General features: G+C 36.5%; 1 protein-coding gene across 1 annotated transcript in view; it reads right to left on the reverse strand.

Moving 5' to 3' along the window:
• Positions 1-16579, reverse strand: part of MAGI2 (membrane associated guanylate kinase, WW and PDZ domain containing 2) — a 1168341-nt gene that overhangs the window by 230848 nt on the left and 920914 nt on the right. Inside the window, exon 10 of the mRNA XM_027838694.1 lies at positions 2674-2705. Within this exon, the coding sequence (XP_027694495.1) occupies positions 2674-2705 (32 nt within the window). The remainder of the gene's footprint in view (positions 1-2673; positions 2706-16579) is intronic.

The raw sequence follows: 16579 nt of genomic DNA on the forward strand, positions 1-16579 counted from the left end.
CTGGCTTGTTCTTTTCTATATTAATCATCACCCCAATCCGTTTCCTGACTTGGTCTATGGGATCTTCCATACCCTTCCTGCATAGCTAGAGTCCCTATCATGGCCTCTTCAAGCTTGCCTTGGTCTCTTGGTGTCTATATTCCTGTGTGACAGACAAAAATGTTCCCCAAGATAGAAGGCTTATCAGACAAGCGAAAGTTTCCACATCTCAGAACAGAAATCTAGCATCTTGTCCCTCAAACAGAACTGTTGGTGATTTCAGTGGGAACTTGGTGGAAGCATGGAAACCTTTGGAGCCGAGAAAATTTAGGGAGATTCATGAATCTGGTACAAAAGTGACAAATTCCCTTTGCAAGACTGGGGTACTGGAAGTTCAGAGCTTGGCTGCTGTTGCTTTGTTTTTTGGGGCAGCATGGGTTCAAGATTAATTGTAAATTAGGTTCTGAGAAACCTTTTTTGGAACTATTGACTATGGATGTAATTACTATAATGACAGCAAATGCTGTAATTACATCAAATGGCATAATCCGTATAAATGTGGTACATATAAGGAAATCACTAGATTGCATAATTGTAGCAATGTGATGGTGCTATAAAGTGTCTAGTTAAATTCAATAAGAAAGTGTACAATACCAAAGCACACTGTTTTAAAGATTGGGGCAAAAGGAATTAGGACTGGGAATTTTGGCTAAAAGAATACACTAAAACTAGATAATGATAAATGATCACAATGACGTAATATAATACTTCATAATTTATAAAACATTTCACACATATTATTTCATTTGTTCCTCGCACCAATCTTGTGAGACAAGTAGAGCAATCATCACTTTTCCCCCCATTTTACAGATAAGACAACCAAGGCTCAGAGAGGCCAAAGAATATGCCTAAGGTTACACAGTTAGCAAGTGACACAGAGCTAGAATACAAAATCAGGTTCTTTGACTCCAATTTAAATGCCCTCTCTGTTGGGCCAGATTAAATACGTTCAAAGTCCCCTCTTTTCATAGTCATGTGTTAAATTAAATGGTTTGCTAAGAATGCAGAATAATTTCTAATCTGAGGTTCTCTGTTGAAAATGAGGGGCAAATCCTAAATAATGTTGATAATTTCCTTTAGCCCCAGAAGCATGTGTCCAGGTTCATTCTCCAATTACTGGTTTCCCCATTTCTGTCTGAGAGAAGCCCAAAGCAGAGATTAATATACTGGTAACTTTTCTATTAGAATCGATAATAATGAGTTTTCCTGCGGTGTAGGTCTCCACGTCATTTTTAAAGACACCTCATTTAGCTAGAAGATATCCTTGTAAAATAGTAAATTTTATCATACTTTCCCAGCTGAAGTGAACCAAGTGAGTTTCTAAACCAGTGACACATATACATGCTACATAAACACACATATGTATGCACACAGAATTTAAAGAATTTCTAACTTACTGGCCAGGCCAACAATTAGAGTTCCTCCTTACCAGGCAGAATCAGAAGAGTAACGAGAAAGGGCAAATTTTGAAAACATGAGGAGAAAGTATGCTGTCTCTGGGCCCAATGCTTTTCTTGATTTAATCATGCTGCTGCAAGTCTTTCACTTGCGTGATTTTCACAAAAATTTAGAGCAGGATGAACTCTTCTAACACACCATAAATTTAATCCTCACAACTGAATCCATGACTAAACAGTAACATAACTATGCATTTCCTTCCCTTCTAGCAATTTGAGTTCCTCTACAACTACTAATTCAACTCTGTCAAAGAGATAGACAAAATCTATCAACCTCTAAATACATTTACCAGCCTGTTCACTCTTATCAATGTTTTAGGCTGTCTCATGAGAGAAAATTTGGGTTCTGAGTTGATCTGGCAGCCGCATGGAGATATAGCAAATGATGGTTCAGCAGACCGTCATTTAGCTTGCTGGCTCTCGATTTCTTCACATGAGTGAAACTGAGTCTCAGAGAAGTTAAACGAGTGTTTAAAAAAAGTGAACGTCATTCAACTGAAAACTATCGGTCACTACTGTGATTCTGTGAATTCTGATTTAGCTTACATTAAATATTTTTATTTGCACAGAGCTAAATTCTTTTCAGGTAGGCCTATATTAACTTCTTTCATACTCTCTGGACTTGTTGATCCATGCTAATTGAGATAGTTTTAATAAATGGTGTATTAGCCAAAAAGACCATAGTGTTTTCTGAGAGGGATATTAGAGATTTATTGGGAAATACTTAAGGAATTCTTTTGAAGCTACAATTCCAATGGGGCTCTTAAATTTGAATTTTGAAAGTACAAAGGAGACAGAAATGAAGGGTAACTTTTTAATTTAGTCTATGGTAATCTGGCATTAAGAAATAACAAAAGGACATTTGTTCTTTTGATATGGGATCATAGCTTGAGAACTGTAAGAGACCATCTATAGTACTCATGGGATCACATTTTCATAGATTCAGAGCTAGAAAAGCTCAGATGAGGAAACTGAAGCCCGGAGAGGCTAAATGATATGTGCAATGTCACACAGGTGGAACTAAGATTCACACTTAGGCCTTGTAACTCTAAGTTCAATGCTCCTTCTACTGTACTGTGCTGCTGCTATGTTATATAGGGAAACTACTGATAAACATTTATAGAAATGTATACCACCATTAGAACCACAGAAAAAAATTATAATGGTACCAACTTACAGGCTTTGGAGTTTTCCAAGGAGAAAAGAAACCTGAAATAAAGAAAACAAAATATAAACTTTAAAAAACACATCATAGCATTAATCCAAACTAATTTAATGTTCAGATTTTTTACAATCTATTCTTCCCATTATAATACATAATAGTATGCAATTGAGCAATAAAAGTAATAATAAATGAATAATTTAAAATTGTCTAACTTTATAGCCTATACTAAAGATTTCAAAGAATTCCACTGATTTTACCTAGTGATATTTTCTTATTTTACACCTGGGGAAATCAGAACACTGGGGGGTTACTGTTATTCTCAAGTTGGAACATTCAACAATGACCTATGGCCAAGGTCTCAGCTTTCCTGACTTGGGCTGATGTTAGGCATGGCTGCCTCTGACATACAGCAATGAAGACCATTGTATAAGCAAATAAATACGGTTTTTCACAGGAAAATGCTTTTCATGTGAAGAAATAGGAAAAGTAATTTTTTTTTGTAGTATGTAATTACAAAGTTAAGTTGGCTGAGAAAGTGTAGTATCAAAATGTGGTAAGAATATTAGATTTAGAATTTGAAGATCTGTGTTCAAATCCTAGCTCTGCTACTTATCACTTGTGAATTTGTAGTGTCTTGGGATCAGTGAGCTCTTAGGTCCTTTCCAGCTCTAACCCTGAACTGTCCTTTGGGTGTTCAGAGGGCTTCAATTCAATTTCTGAATAATATATTCTAAGCAACTGAAAAGAAAGTTGCGATCTCAGAAATGAACTGGCACTAGAAATGAATTTCCATTGGACACCAGATCAATAATTTTTCAGCCAATGGAACTCTCTTTGCTGTCACAAATGACAAAACTGATTGGGCTGATTCAAATGACAACTGAGACAGCAGCCAGATTTGCATTTTTCTGTTTGGTATGAAACATCATATGAAAACAGACAAAAAGAAGAAAACCTAATCATAGTTTAAGAAAAAAAAGACTCAAAAAAATAGTGCTGACAATAATCGCTGCCCTTAGCCCTTCTCCCAATGAACAAATTTGCCACAACAGATGCCATTTTATAAATCTAAGTATTTCCTCATCACACCACATTCTCCCACTTTGGCAATGACATGTTCAAAGGAAAACTTTCCTCAAAAATAGCATGCTATGTTGAAAACATATGCATATTTCTCACCTACCAAAAGTTCAAGACCTGTAGTAACTAGCAGCAACCGAAAACTTCAACTCATTTCTATTATAAGTAGCATCTAAGGCAGTGTGGTTTTCACTAAAACCTAGGTTCCCCCCTTTCTTCTCTGTCTTTAACAGCTTAAACTTGTTTGAGTTTATTATTAGTTAGATTAATAATTAGATTAATTAGTTAGGTTAATATTAGTTAGACCATTAAATAATGAGGTCAAGGCTTAAAGAGGAAGCATCAAGAAGAGTATATGCAAATCACAGTCTATGATGCACCAGAGTTCTCTTTCAGATACCATTACCCTGGGTTCTGGTAGCAAGTATCTCTTTCCTAGCTTAACTTCCCCCTAAAAGTCACCAACTCCTCCAATAGAAAAGTGAAAAACCTGATCTTTTCTTTTTTCTCCACCAGGTGCCAAGTAGACAGTCATTGATTTCCCCACAGCCCTGCCCTTCCCCCACCCCCCACCCCCAGGGATTGTTTAACTGTTTTTCTAAAGTGCATAGAAAACATAGTGTTCAAATAGTATTGTAAGTGGCCATCTTGTATGAAATACAAATTCTTCTATTTGGTATTTTAAACTCTTCACAAGGAATCTCAAATTTATCTTTCCAGACTTATTTCTCATTTCTCCTCTTGACACACTATGTTATAGTCAAGCTTGACATCTTGTTCCCTATATTCTATATTCCATCATTCACCTCTATGTTTGTGTATAAGCTGTTCTCCATGCCTGGAATGCTCTCCCTCCTTATCCCAACACCTTGGAATCCCTAGTTCCATTTAAGGCTTAGTTCGGGTGGCACCACCTAAGAAAAATTAACAAGATTTGACAATTGATTGCACATATAAGATGAAGGAGCAGGCATGATTCTGAAGTTGTAAATCTCGTTAAGTGAAAAAATGGTATACTTCCATCAGAAATAAGGAAGTTTAGAGGAGTGGTCCTTTTCTGGAGTGGGGGGAGGAGAGAAGAAAATAATGAATTTTCTCTTGGAAATGTTGAACTCGGATTCCCTACAGAATAACCAGCAGGAAATGTCAAGAAGGTAATTAATGATGTACAACGGGACTTTAGGAAAGAGATAATGAGGATAGATAGATAGATAGATAGATAGATAGATAGATAGATAGATAGATAAATGGATGGATGGATGGATGGATGGATGGATAGATGGATAGATGGATAGACGGATGATAGATAGATAGATAGATAGATAGATAGATAGATAGATAGATAGATAGATAGATAGATAGATAGACATGGGAGGCCACCAAGAGAGAGGGTGAACAGAAAAAGAAAAGTCCTAGGACAGAACCTTGAAGGATGCCCATTATAGTGGGTAAGAAATGAATGATGGAGCAAAGAATCTTTTCTGAAAAACAACACATAGGAGGAGAAGCCAGTAGAGTAGTGTCTAGAAAAACCATGGAATAGATAGTATCCAGGAGGAGAAGTTGGTCAAGAGTGTCAAATGCTAATAGAGAAGTCAAGAAGGATGAAGATTAAGAAAAAATTATCATTACCCTCTGGGATAATAATTATCTACTTTTTTTTTTCTCCTATCACCTTTTGCATGAACCTGAAGTGTTAAATGCAGTACTCTAAAAAGACCGTATTAACTCTGTATGAATGATACTCTGAGGCTGAGATGTTAAGACTTTTTTTTTTTTTGTAAATGGGAAAAAAATCAGACTCCAAGTCAATTCTCGGAATATAATTTTGGAGCTCAAAGGAACCTTGGTGTTCACCTAGTCCATTGCTTTAATTTTTCAGATGAGAAGACTGATCCTAAGAGAGGAGAAGTGATTTGCTCAAGGTGATACTGCTTTTGAGTTGTGCTAGTACCTTGAATAGATTGTTGGACTTGGAATCAGGAAGTCCTGAATTCAAATCCCATCTTTGGCACTTACTAAAGATGTGCCTCTGGACCAGTAACATGATCTTGGTCTGCCTCAGTTTCTCCCATTTATCCCCCATAAAATGGGGATAATTATAGCATCTACATCCCAGGATTGTTGTGAGAATCAAATGAAATATTTGAAAAGTGCTTTGTAAACCTTAAAGTGCTCTAAAAATGTTAGTTATTACTCCTCCTCCTCCTCCTCTTTCTCTTTCTCCTTTTTCTCTTGGTCTAGAGTAATTACACTTTAGTCACGTGGCTGTTCTCACATTTTGTTAGATGTTACACACAGCTTCTAAATCCTCAAATGTAGCACTAGTGAATATTACTAATATGCAGTGAAAGTTGAAATATGATCATAGAGTTTTTGTGATATCTTTCCTTTCCAGCTATCCTCACACTAGCACCTTGTTTATAGTACACCTATGAAAGAAAATTCTATGAAATTCTTTGATTTTTTTCCCTCCCCCAGGATCTTTTCTAGAAATAGACAAGTATGCAGTGGAACACTTGACAATGAATCTTCTCACAGTTTGTAATGGGTTAGCCCCATGGGGAGCCCAGGAAATAATCTTAAAGGATATCATTTTTCCCATGGCAAAAAATGCATAATCCTGTGCCCTTTTGGCAGTGTAACTACTAGAATTGAGATGAAACTAGGGAACTGGAAAGGTGATACTGTCATTTAGCTTGGCCTCCCTTCAGAAGCAGTTCCTGAGTTCTCTGAAGTACTGAAATTATTTAACCTAGTCTGACCTATTATTTGTAGGCCAAGCTATAAGTCTCTTTCTGGCTTCTAGTGTGGAAGATTCTGGGATGATTTTAACAACAGGTTGGAACATGAAAGTAACCTTGCTCAGCACAGAAGCCTTCAGGCACTGACAGAGCAGCTGACTTTTCTAGGTCACACTGTATTTGGATGGGGATCACTTGAGCTGGTCAAATGGAAGCAACTTGATTCAAGAAAATAATGATGATTTATTTTTAAGAGGCTTAAAATCATAAAAGTAAAAAGCAATGTTTAAGAGAACCTCTATGTGCCTTTGAAAAATTATCAATTGTTCCGTAAAAATGGAAATGAAAGGAGGGAGACAGAGAGGCTTTGCACTGTCCATAATACAAAAATAAAGCCAGATTTTGTTTTGACCTGGCAGATATCCATAATAAAAGCAGGAATGTGAGCAGGGCAGTAGAGGATACTGGTTGGGCATGTCTCTTAACCTCTATTTACTTTAGTTTCCTCAACTGTAAAATGAGGATAATAATAGCACCGAGCATTGTTGTGAGGATCAAATGAGACAATGTTTGTAAAATTGCTTAACCCACTGTTTTAACACAAGGTAGGCATTACATAAATGAATTTTCCTTTCTCTTTCCTTCCTTCCCCCTCTCTTGCTGATTTTTTTCCTTTTATTTTTCTTTTTAAAAAATTATTATGCATATATACAAATGTATGTATATATTTGCTATTTGTATATAAAATTATGTGTATACAACATATGTATGTTATTGTTTTATATGTTTTTATGTTACATGTTTTACACACATATACCCACATATAGAGACACACATATATGTATATATATATATGTGTGTGTGTGTGTGTGTGTGTGTGTGTATGTGCACGCAGAGTGGAGACTTGGGGAAGTCAAAGGTGGGAAAAGGAGGTGTTCAGGGGGCTGAGAGAGGAAGGAGAAAGGGTAGGAGGTAAGCAGCATAGGATAATGGGAATCCTTTCAGTACACATTTCTTCAGACACTTTTGGGCTCCTGCAGGTTGCCTGTCACCCTCTTTTCTTCTGAGGGTGCCATGGATTGGCCTACTTGCTTTGTTTCCCAGTACCACTTTTCCTTTTGTTTCAATTTTGCTTGATAGGGAGAAGATTAGGGGATATGGCCATTATGTTCAACTATTTGAAGGATTGTGTGGAAGAGATATTTTATTTCTTCTTTTCTTTGTAGGTACAAAAGAGAGAACTAGGACCATTGGGTGGATGTTATAAGGAACCATATTTCAAATAAAGGCCTTTTAAACAAATAAGACTGTCTAAAAACTGAATTAACTACCTCACTGGTAATAAGTGCCCCATCACTGGAAGTATGTTAAGTAGAAGCTAGACAATTTCTTGTTGGGGATAGATTAGGGACAGTTACTGTATTTATGAGATTAAGTATAGCCTAGGTGGCCTCATGGGTCCCTCTCAACTCCAAAATTCTAGGATTGTACATATGAGCAGGTTTCCTTTCTTCCCTAACTGACTGAAGAACTGAATGTGGTTTATGAATAACCCTTCTGAAATTTTCTAAAAGGTTTTTACTGGTAGTGCAGGAAAAGGAAGCAAAGTATAAAAAAGCTCTCTCCAACTGTCAATCAGTTTATCCCCCCACCCCCACTTCAGGCTCTTTAGTGAAAAAGAAAATCATAGAGAGATGCTAATTATGACTGTTTATATGGAAGGACTGAGGAAATATTCAGAGAAAAAGGAGACTTGGGCTAGCCTGGAGGTTCCATCATGAGAGCAGAGGTAGAGGCTCCGGATGAATGAACAAGGCCTTTGGCTAGAGGTCGGGGCAGGATGGGGTGATGAGATGAAATCAGGACACATTGCTACTGACAGAACAGAAATGGCCAGGAGCAATTGCAGAGACGTACAGGAAGCAGTGCCATGTTTGCCCTCTTTGCTGCCATCATTCAGGTCACTTTACATCCTCCCCTGAACCATCCCCAGGTAGGATGAAAGGTAGAGACTGGAGAATGAACAGGTGTGAGGAAAGTGATTCCAGGGATTCTGAAGAGAAATGAGCAGCTAAATGAGGAAAGAATGAGGAGGGAAGAGAAACCCTAACTAGAATAAGTGAGGTGACAAGAGGATATCAGATTTAGAGTCAGGAAAACCTGAATTAAAATCCTGTCTCACATTGTGACCTTAGGCTAGTCATTTAACTTCTGAAAGCCTCAGTTCCCTCATTTGTAAAATAGGGCCAATAAGAGCTGCTATCTCACAAGTGAGCTATGAGTCTCAAATGAGGTGATGGGTATCAAGTGCTTTACAAAACAGAAGCACAACTGTAAATCAGATAATAAAAACATAAAGTGGTAAACTAGGCTGGAAAGTGAATCAAAAGCAAACCATGCTTCAACAAAAAATGTCTGACACTTTGAAAATCATTAGAAAAGGATAACTTACTGTTGACTTCCATGTTGGCATTTACATAAACCAAGCATATCAATGAAATGTTACATTTCAATAAATAAATCATGGGAGAATATCTGGTGAGCCTTTGAAGATCAATTAAAAATAACCATAGCACCAAGATACACAATCACTTTTGCCCCCACAGTAATCTGAAATCAGAAAGGGCAAGGAGGTGATTAGAGCTTTTGCTTCTTCCAAAAGAAATAGTTTTATTGTCAAAAAATCTGGCCTTACAAGGTCCCAGAGGATCCCATTTTGTGCAGAGACCTTTACCTTTTTTATTTCTGCTCATAGACAACCTTGACTCAGCTATGATTTCTCTTAATGGATGGGCCTAGACTCTACTTAGTCAACATCATCAATAACAGAGAAGGGACCTTGGAAAAAACAAAACAAAACCCAGAACTGAAAATCGAGAACTTTCTGTCAATTTCCAGGTAAGTACAATTTCAGTTTATAGTGGTTGATCAATGGTAGAGTTATTCAGAAAATAATATTAACTCACATTTATTTAATACATTAAGAGTTGCAAAATGATTTACATAGAATGTTTTATTTGACTCTCACATCTACGCTGTGAGGTAGGTGCTATTATTATGATCCTCATTTTACATATAAGGAAACTGAGGCTAATTAGAGATGAAGTGATTTGCCTGGAGTTATACAATTAGTAAAGTCTGAGGTCTTCCTGACTCCAAGCCAAATACTCAATCTTCTCTTATGCTTAGTGCCTATATTGACAAAATGCTCGATATTGTACTAAGTAACATGTTTAGGACAGTTCAAATGAATGAACAACATCCTGGTAAACTTTTGTGAGCATGATCTTCTATTGAAAATTTGTTTTTTAGTCCATAGTCCAACAAAACTCTTCTATAGTCATTCCATTTGCCCATCTCCATCACCTTCTGGATTGAGTAGTACTGCCGAACGTCCAGCATGGAGCCCCTTAACCATTCTCAATTTGGAATTCTCTGGAAACACTAAAAGGACCCAAAGTGTTCCCAAGATTGTCATTTCTCATTAGAGGCAGGAATTTCTCAGAATATCAACATATTCTCATTCAGATGTTTCCCATTTGCTTCTCTCAGCTCTCTGGTCATTTCTCTTATCACTTCTCACCAGGCATCTCCCAGCCTCAAGTCTCTCTCTTCTCTGATCCATTTACTATTCATAGTAAATTCAAATGAATAGAGGTCTATTTGTGTCACTACCCTACTCAAGAATGCCTACAGGAGTGTCTAGAGGGTGTGTTGCTGGTCCAGGTAGAGTATGGAGCTCAGTTTGGGTGCTAACTTCCCTGAGGAGAAAGGGAGAACCAATAGCACTGTATGCCCTTAGGATGTGCAAGGAGAAAGACTTGAAACAGGGAGGCCATTGTAATAGTCCACATAAAAAGTAGGAAGCAGTCAAATTAGATTGGTGGCTTTGTAATGGAAGATAAGGGATCATCTGCAAGAGATGTTGTGGAGAAAGAAATGCCAAAATTTGGCAACTGATCCGATATGTAACCCCAATAGAATAAGAGTGAGGAGTCAAAGTGATGGGCGATAGGATTCATGTTGAACCCTTAAAAGGACCCCAAAGCCTCTGAACCAAGTCTCTGGTGATTATGAGCACCCAGCTCATAATCCTTTCAATTGTCCTTTCATTGTGGCCCTCATTGTCTTCACTTGGCCCCACCCCAGGTTATTTTGCCACTCCTTAATTCCAACTAGACCCCTTCTCTGTTACCTCTCAGTCACCCCAAGCTATTGTCTACTCCTTGATCACATCCAGATCTTCCCATAGTTTTTCTGTATGTAAGGGTCCATCTTGCTCCCATTAAATTGCTCACATTCCTTAGGAGTCTGGCCCATTTGTCAATACAAGCATCACAAATACACAGGTCCTAAAAAATCCCACCTATTTCTATTGGCGAAACAATAAACCTTGTCTCTGACTGAAAGAAGGCTTGAGTTGAATTCTTTCAAAGCAGAACTGACACCTTTTACCCTTGAATTTTGGGGTTCCCAGCACCCCTATACCACAACAAAAAGTTATACTGAGGTTTAGAAATAGGGTAACTGAAAGGAGAGAAAGTTACTCTTAAGAGTAGTAGACTTTTGGGGGAAAGACAATGACTTCTGTTTCAGACATTAAATTTGAGATGCCTATAGGAAACTTAGCTTGAAATATCCAATAGGCAGTTAGCAATTGGGGACAGGGATTGGAGCTTAGGAGGGAGACTGGGACTGAGTACACACACACACACACACACACACATACACACACACACACAGAGATATATAGACAGATAGAAATAGAGATAGATATCTACATAGATATGTCTATATAGGTATAATATCTGGGAATCATCTGAATGTAGATGAAAATTAAACTCATATGAGCTAATGAGATCATCAAGTGAGAGAATATAGAGATAAAAAAGAAGAAGACCCATTGCAGAACTTTGGTGACAACTACAATCCATGGGCATTACGTGGCTGAAAAATCCATCAAAGAAGACTGAGAAGGAACAATTAACACACACCCAGAAAAGAGAGAATATTCAGAAGGTGGATGGACAGTGTAAAATTCTGCAAAGAGGTCAAGAAAGATAAGAATTGGAACAGGCTATTAGTTTTGGCATTGAAGAGATCATTGCCACCTTTGGAGGGAGCAGTTTTAGTTGAATGATGATCTCAGAAACTAGACTGAAGAAGTAGAAGAAAGCAAGTAAGAGTAGAGGAAATCGATGCAATGAGTACAGATATCTTTTCAAGTTTAGCTGAGAAAGGTAGTAGAGATATAGGATGATGGTAAAAGGACATGGTAGGATTTAGTGGTAATTTTTTTTAAGGACAGGAGGAGACTTGGGTGTGTTTGTAGGCACATTCTACCCTCAGCTCCCTCCCCCATTATTCTATACCTTTTAGTATATATATTTTATGTTTAAGATATCTGTGTACATGTTTTTTGGCAATGTGTCTACCCCACTCCCTCTCCAAGAGACTGTAAGCTATTTGAGGGTAGGATTCCCCCCCCCTTTTATCTTTACTGTCTAGCACAGTGCCTGACACATAGTAGGTACTTAGTAAATTCTAGTTTTAAGAATGTGAACCAGGCATTCTTTGCACTGAACTACTCTATCATAGTTTCCAAAGTATCTGGGCTAGCAGATACTAATATACCCCACATTTTTACTACAGATGAAAGTAACTCAGATATTCACATATAGAAAGGTATACTGGGTTGGTTTGGTCTTTTTTTATGATTACTTGGGGCTTTTGAATTTATGGTAGGAAATTAAATGGCTCTGGTACCCCAAGATGTTTCAACAAAAAAGAAAGAAAGAATAAAGTCAGTGTCAGTCTTTCATCCAAAGGGATTGTGTTCAGTTCAGGGGACTCCTTTTCCCACTCCTGTGAACACCTTTCAGGATTAGGAAAAATTTTCAGATGAGAAAAACAGTTTATATAATGTTCCTAAAAGGAAAAAAAATTAAGCTTTTAGGAGTTTTTGCTAGGGGCTTATTTTGGGAAAAAGAAATACTAATAATAAAGTTAATTTTTAATTAAAAAACCCTCCTAATTTTCAAAGACTGGCAAATGGACCCAAGCTTTCCATAAAAAATTCAGCCCTTAGTAAATGTTGTAAGCCAGCAGGGTAATGAGCTAATTTCCATTAAAACTAGTTCAATGCTATTCACTTTTCCTGGTTTCTGACTGATTCATGTATTTCTTATTAAAATTCAATAAATGGGTTAAACTCTGCAGTTCCTTTAAGTAATTTGTTCAAGCAATCAGAAGCCAGTAAAAGGCCAATTCTTCTTAATGGAACTGACCCAAACTGAAAATGATTTTTTTCCCTTAAGCAAGCGTGGAACACATATAACAAGCTGTACTATTCAACATCTAGCCATGTCTGTACCAGACAAGAAACACATTCAATATTTTGGTTAGATCTGGAGGTTTTTTTTTTTTAAAACCAAGAGATAGTTGCTCTTTGCATTGCCTTTAGACTTTCTTAATTTCTACTTTTACCCCAAACTACCTTTTAAAAAGGTTTCACTTACATTTTAAAATGTAATTCAAATACTTAGTCTACCCTGGGAATGATTTTACTCTCTCAAATGGTGCTTAATTCATCATAGATGGCATTTTACTGTTTTCCCAGACCTCATCAGATACCAGTATAAAATACTTTGAAACAAAAACAAAACAAAACATGGTAGATATGCATTTATCCTAATTAATTCCCTAAAATCTCTGTCTCTCTGTCTCTCTGTCTCCCTCCCTGTCTGTCTGTCTCTCTCTCTATATATATGTATGTGTGTATATATATATATATGCTTAATTTTTTGACATTATCCTTTTGCCAGGAAGTTTTTTGCTTCTTAAATTGGTTGATATGTGATGGACCAATTGGACTTCTTAAATTGGTTGGCCAACCATAGGACTTTTACTGGTAACTACCCTTTCTTTAGAGATATTTTCTTTGGTCTGGAAGATGTGACATTAGTGTCAAATTCCATCTATCTGCTTCCCAACAGATAAGATGGCCTTCTCTGTTCATTTGTAAAATGTGGTAGACACTATAAATAGCATCAAATAAAATGATTTTTCTATGCAGATTTGGTCTGTACATTAGCTATTTTAAATCATACCCACATATCAAATGAACAGTATCATTGTTGCAGGTGAATCTTCTCTTAAAATCCTACTTAATTCAATTCAATGCAACAAACACTCAGGAAGCCCAACTACCTGTAAGACACTATGCTAGGCTGGGGATATTAAGACTCAAAATAAACTAGCCCTTTCCTTAAAGGATGATAGGGCAGACTTACATTCATTGGAAGACATTTTCCATTCAAATGCCTCATCAGATCAGATTGTTCTTCAGGAAAGTCCTTCAGGACTTTTCATTCCTTGAAGAATTTATGGAAATGTATGGAAATATTTGTATGGAAATGTATGGAAATCACAATTTTTCTTATCCACTTAGAACTAATGGTAGATGGCAATGATACAAATTGTTCATACAAATATTAAAATACCAATAATTGATGAAATTGATACTGATTGTTCATACAATTATTAAAAATTAGCCAGAAATCCCACACATCCAGCTCATAACTCTGGTGTTGGAACAAAATCTGAGTCATAGGTTCTTTCTGTTCTAGCAAGATAGGTCACTATGCAAACAAGAAGTTGTGATTTGAACTGCAGGTTAACCAAATTAATTAAGATGTCAAACATTTTAAAAAAATCAATAGCAATTTGCTTCAAAATGTTAAAAGAGAAATATTTTCATCAATACCCTAATTTCACTCTGTGCCTTGAAAATTATGAATGACACTGACAAGCTGTCACAATAGAAAAGCTGATTATAGGCAACAGGCTATCTTGCCCCTTGCTATTTTATTATATAAACCATTTAAATGACCTATAGGTAAACAAATAAACTGGCAATACCTCTTTAGGTTTTTCCAATTCAGTGGAGCATTAAAGTGCACGAAGGAAAAGTAACTTCTTAATGGTCTGTAACACTGAGTAATAGAAGAGTAGGATATAGTACATTGTGCTGTATCCTACTAACATTCAATTCCATAAGAATATATTAAATGACTACTAAGCTATTCATTAGGATCTGTGTTACTTCTAAGATATAAATATAGCTGCTATGATGCTATAATTCTACTTACTCTTCCTACTAGTTCAAAACAAAACATTACTTAACTATGAATTTTGTGAAGCCTGGTAAATACAGAAGCAAAGAACATAATCAAAGTTGAGACTGAGCAGAGTGAAGAAAAGAATTAAGTAACCCATGACTCTAATGGGTTCCAGAAAGTAATTTTTCTCTCTCATTGCAAACGTGATAAAATACTGTAAGAGGTGAGATTTTTTTGAACAAGTATCTTTACTGTCCCACAAATAATCCTTGGCACTCACGCTTAGAATCACTGACTGATAGAGTACTACAGCTAGAAAAGATCTTACAGGTCTACCAATCCAATTCCCTACTTTAACAGACGAAATTATATCAAAATCAGCACAACATAGAGTAAAAGGAAATAGTTACCTGGGAAGCAACACATAGAAATTTGAAGTGACATTTTTTATCTTTAGTTCAAAAATTATTAATTAATATAGCTTTAATGACAGAAAATCTGACTTCCATGGAACATTGGTAACTATCTATGAAAAACCACATGCATTACAATCAAGGATGAAAGCCTTCAGTGGGCAAAAACTGTCAAAGGCTGGCAAGAACTAATTTCAAACCTTGCTTACATGCCACAATTGCCTTATCACAACTCTTATTAAACAGGTAACCATCAGATCTGTAAGCATGCCAGAATCCTCGCAAAATTTTAGAGGAATTAAAAATGCCACTTAAAAGGTCTTTTTGTTTGTTTTTCTTGCTTTGTGTTTACCCCAGAAGTACAGTCAAGAATTTTTAGCAAATGTTAAAAGACAATGTAAAGCGGCAACTCTGTTTTCCACTTTTAGAATTACCTTACATAGCATTCAGAACTCAGTGGTCACTTAATAAATTTTTGTGGAATGGAAATAAATTGAATTATGGTGTTAATTTCAGGACTCAGTTTTCTCATCTGTATAATGAGGGAGATGGATTAGATGGCCTCTGAGGCCATTTTCAGCTCCATATCTATGGTCTTACAATCCTTTTGAATATTTTCTCACTGTTCTTTACATAAATTTAAAAGTAAAACAAAATAATTGGCTCTTTCAGGTGTTTAAATCCGCCCATTTAAAAACAAATATGCCTTTGAGAAAACAGTTAAAAGAAAGATCTTCACAAAAGTTTTTCATTGTGGAATGGTGTTAAGCCTGGTTTCTTGACAATGACATCAGTGGAGCACAAGGTTTGGCTTGTGAGATTGAGAAGGAGAAGGGGCCTTAGAGACCATTTAGTCTAACTCCCTCATTTTACAGAAGTTAAGTAACTCAATCAAGGTGATATTGGTAGTATGGCAGATCCGGGATTCAAACCCAGATTCTCTGACTCTAAATCTTACCAAGGTGGAAAGATTTTGGGTATGTACTGGAGCATCCATTACTTGAACAGTAGGATGGGTAAGCTCAGATAGACTTTACATTAGGCTGACTATAGGCATACTTTTAAAAATCGCAGCAACTCTCAAAGACTATTAAATCTACCAACTGATAGAGAGTAGTGATCTATACTGGTAGAGAGAGTATCCATAGCAGTGAAGTCATGGATTACTAGAGCACAGATACTTTATGGGATAGTTGGATTCGTGTAGTTTCCTTATTTTTATACATGAGGTAACTGAAACTGGTAAAAGTAAAGTGACTTGTTTAAGTTCACATAGCTTGGAGATAAGGCCAGGTCCTCTGATTAAATATTTCCTCTATACTTATATATGTGTATATATATATATATTTTTAGAGTTCAAAGGGGCCTTATTAGTTATCTTGCCCAATCTATATCCCCAAAGACTTCTTAATTAAATATTTCACATTACATCCAATCTCTGTTTAAAAGTGCCAGTGAAGGGAAACTCATTAGCTATTAAGGAAGCCCATTCCACTCTTGGACATCTCTAACTTTTAAGAAGTTTTTCTTTGATATCAAACCTAAATTTGACTCTTTGGAC

The sequence above is a fragment of the Vombatus ursinus genome, unplaced genomic scaffold (assembly GCF_900497805.2).
Source record: "Vombatus ursinus unplaced genomic scaffold, bare-nosed wombat genome assembly UNPS02014830.1, whole genome shotgun sequence".
Classification (NCBI taxonomy): domain Eukaryota; kingdom Metazoa; phylum Chordata; class Mammalia; order Diprotodontia; family Vombatidae; genus Vombatus; species Vombatus ursinus.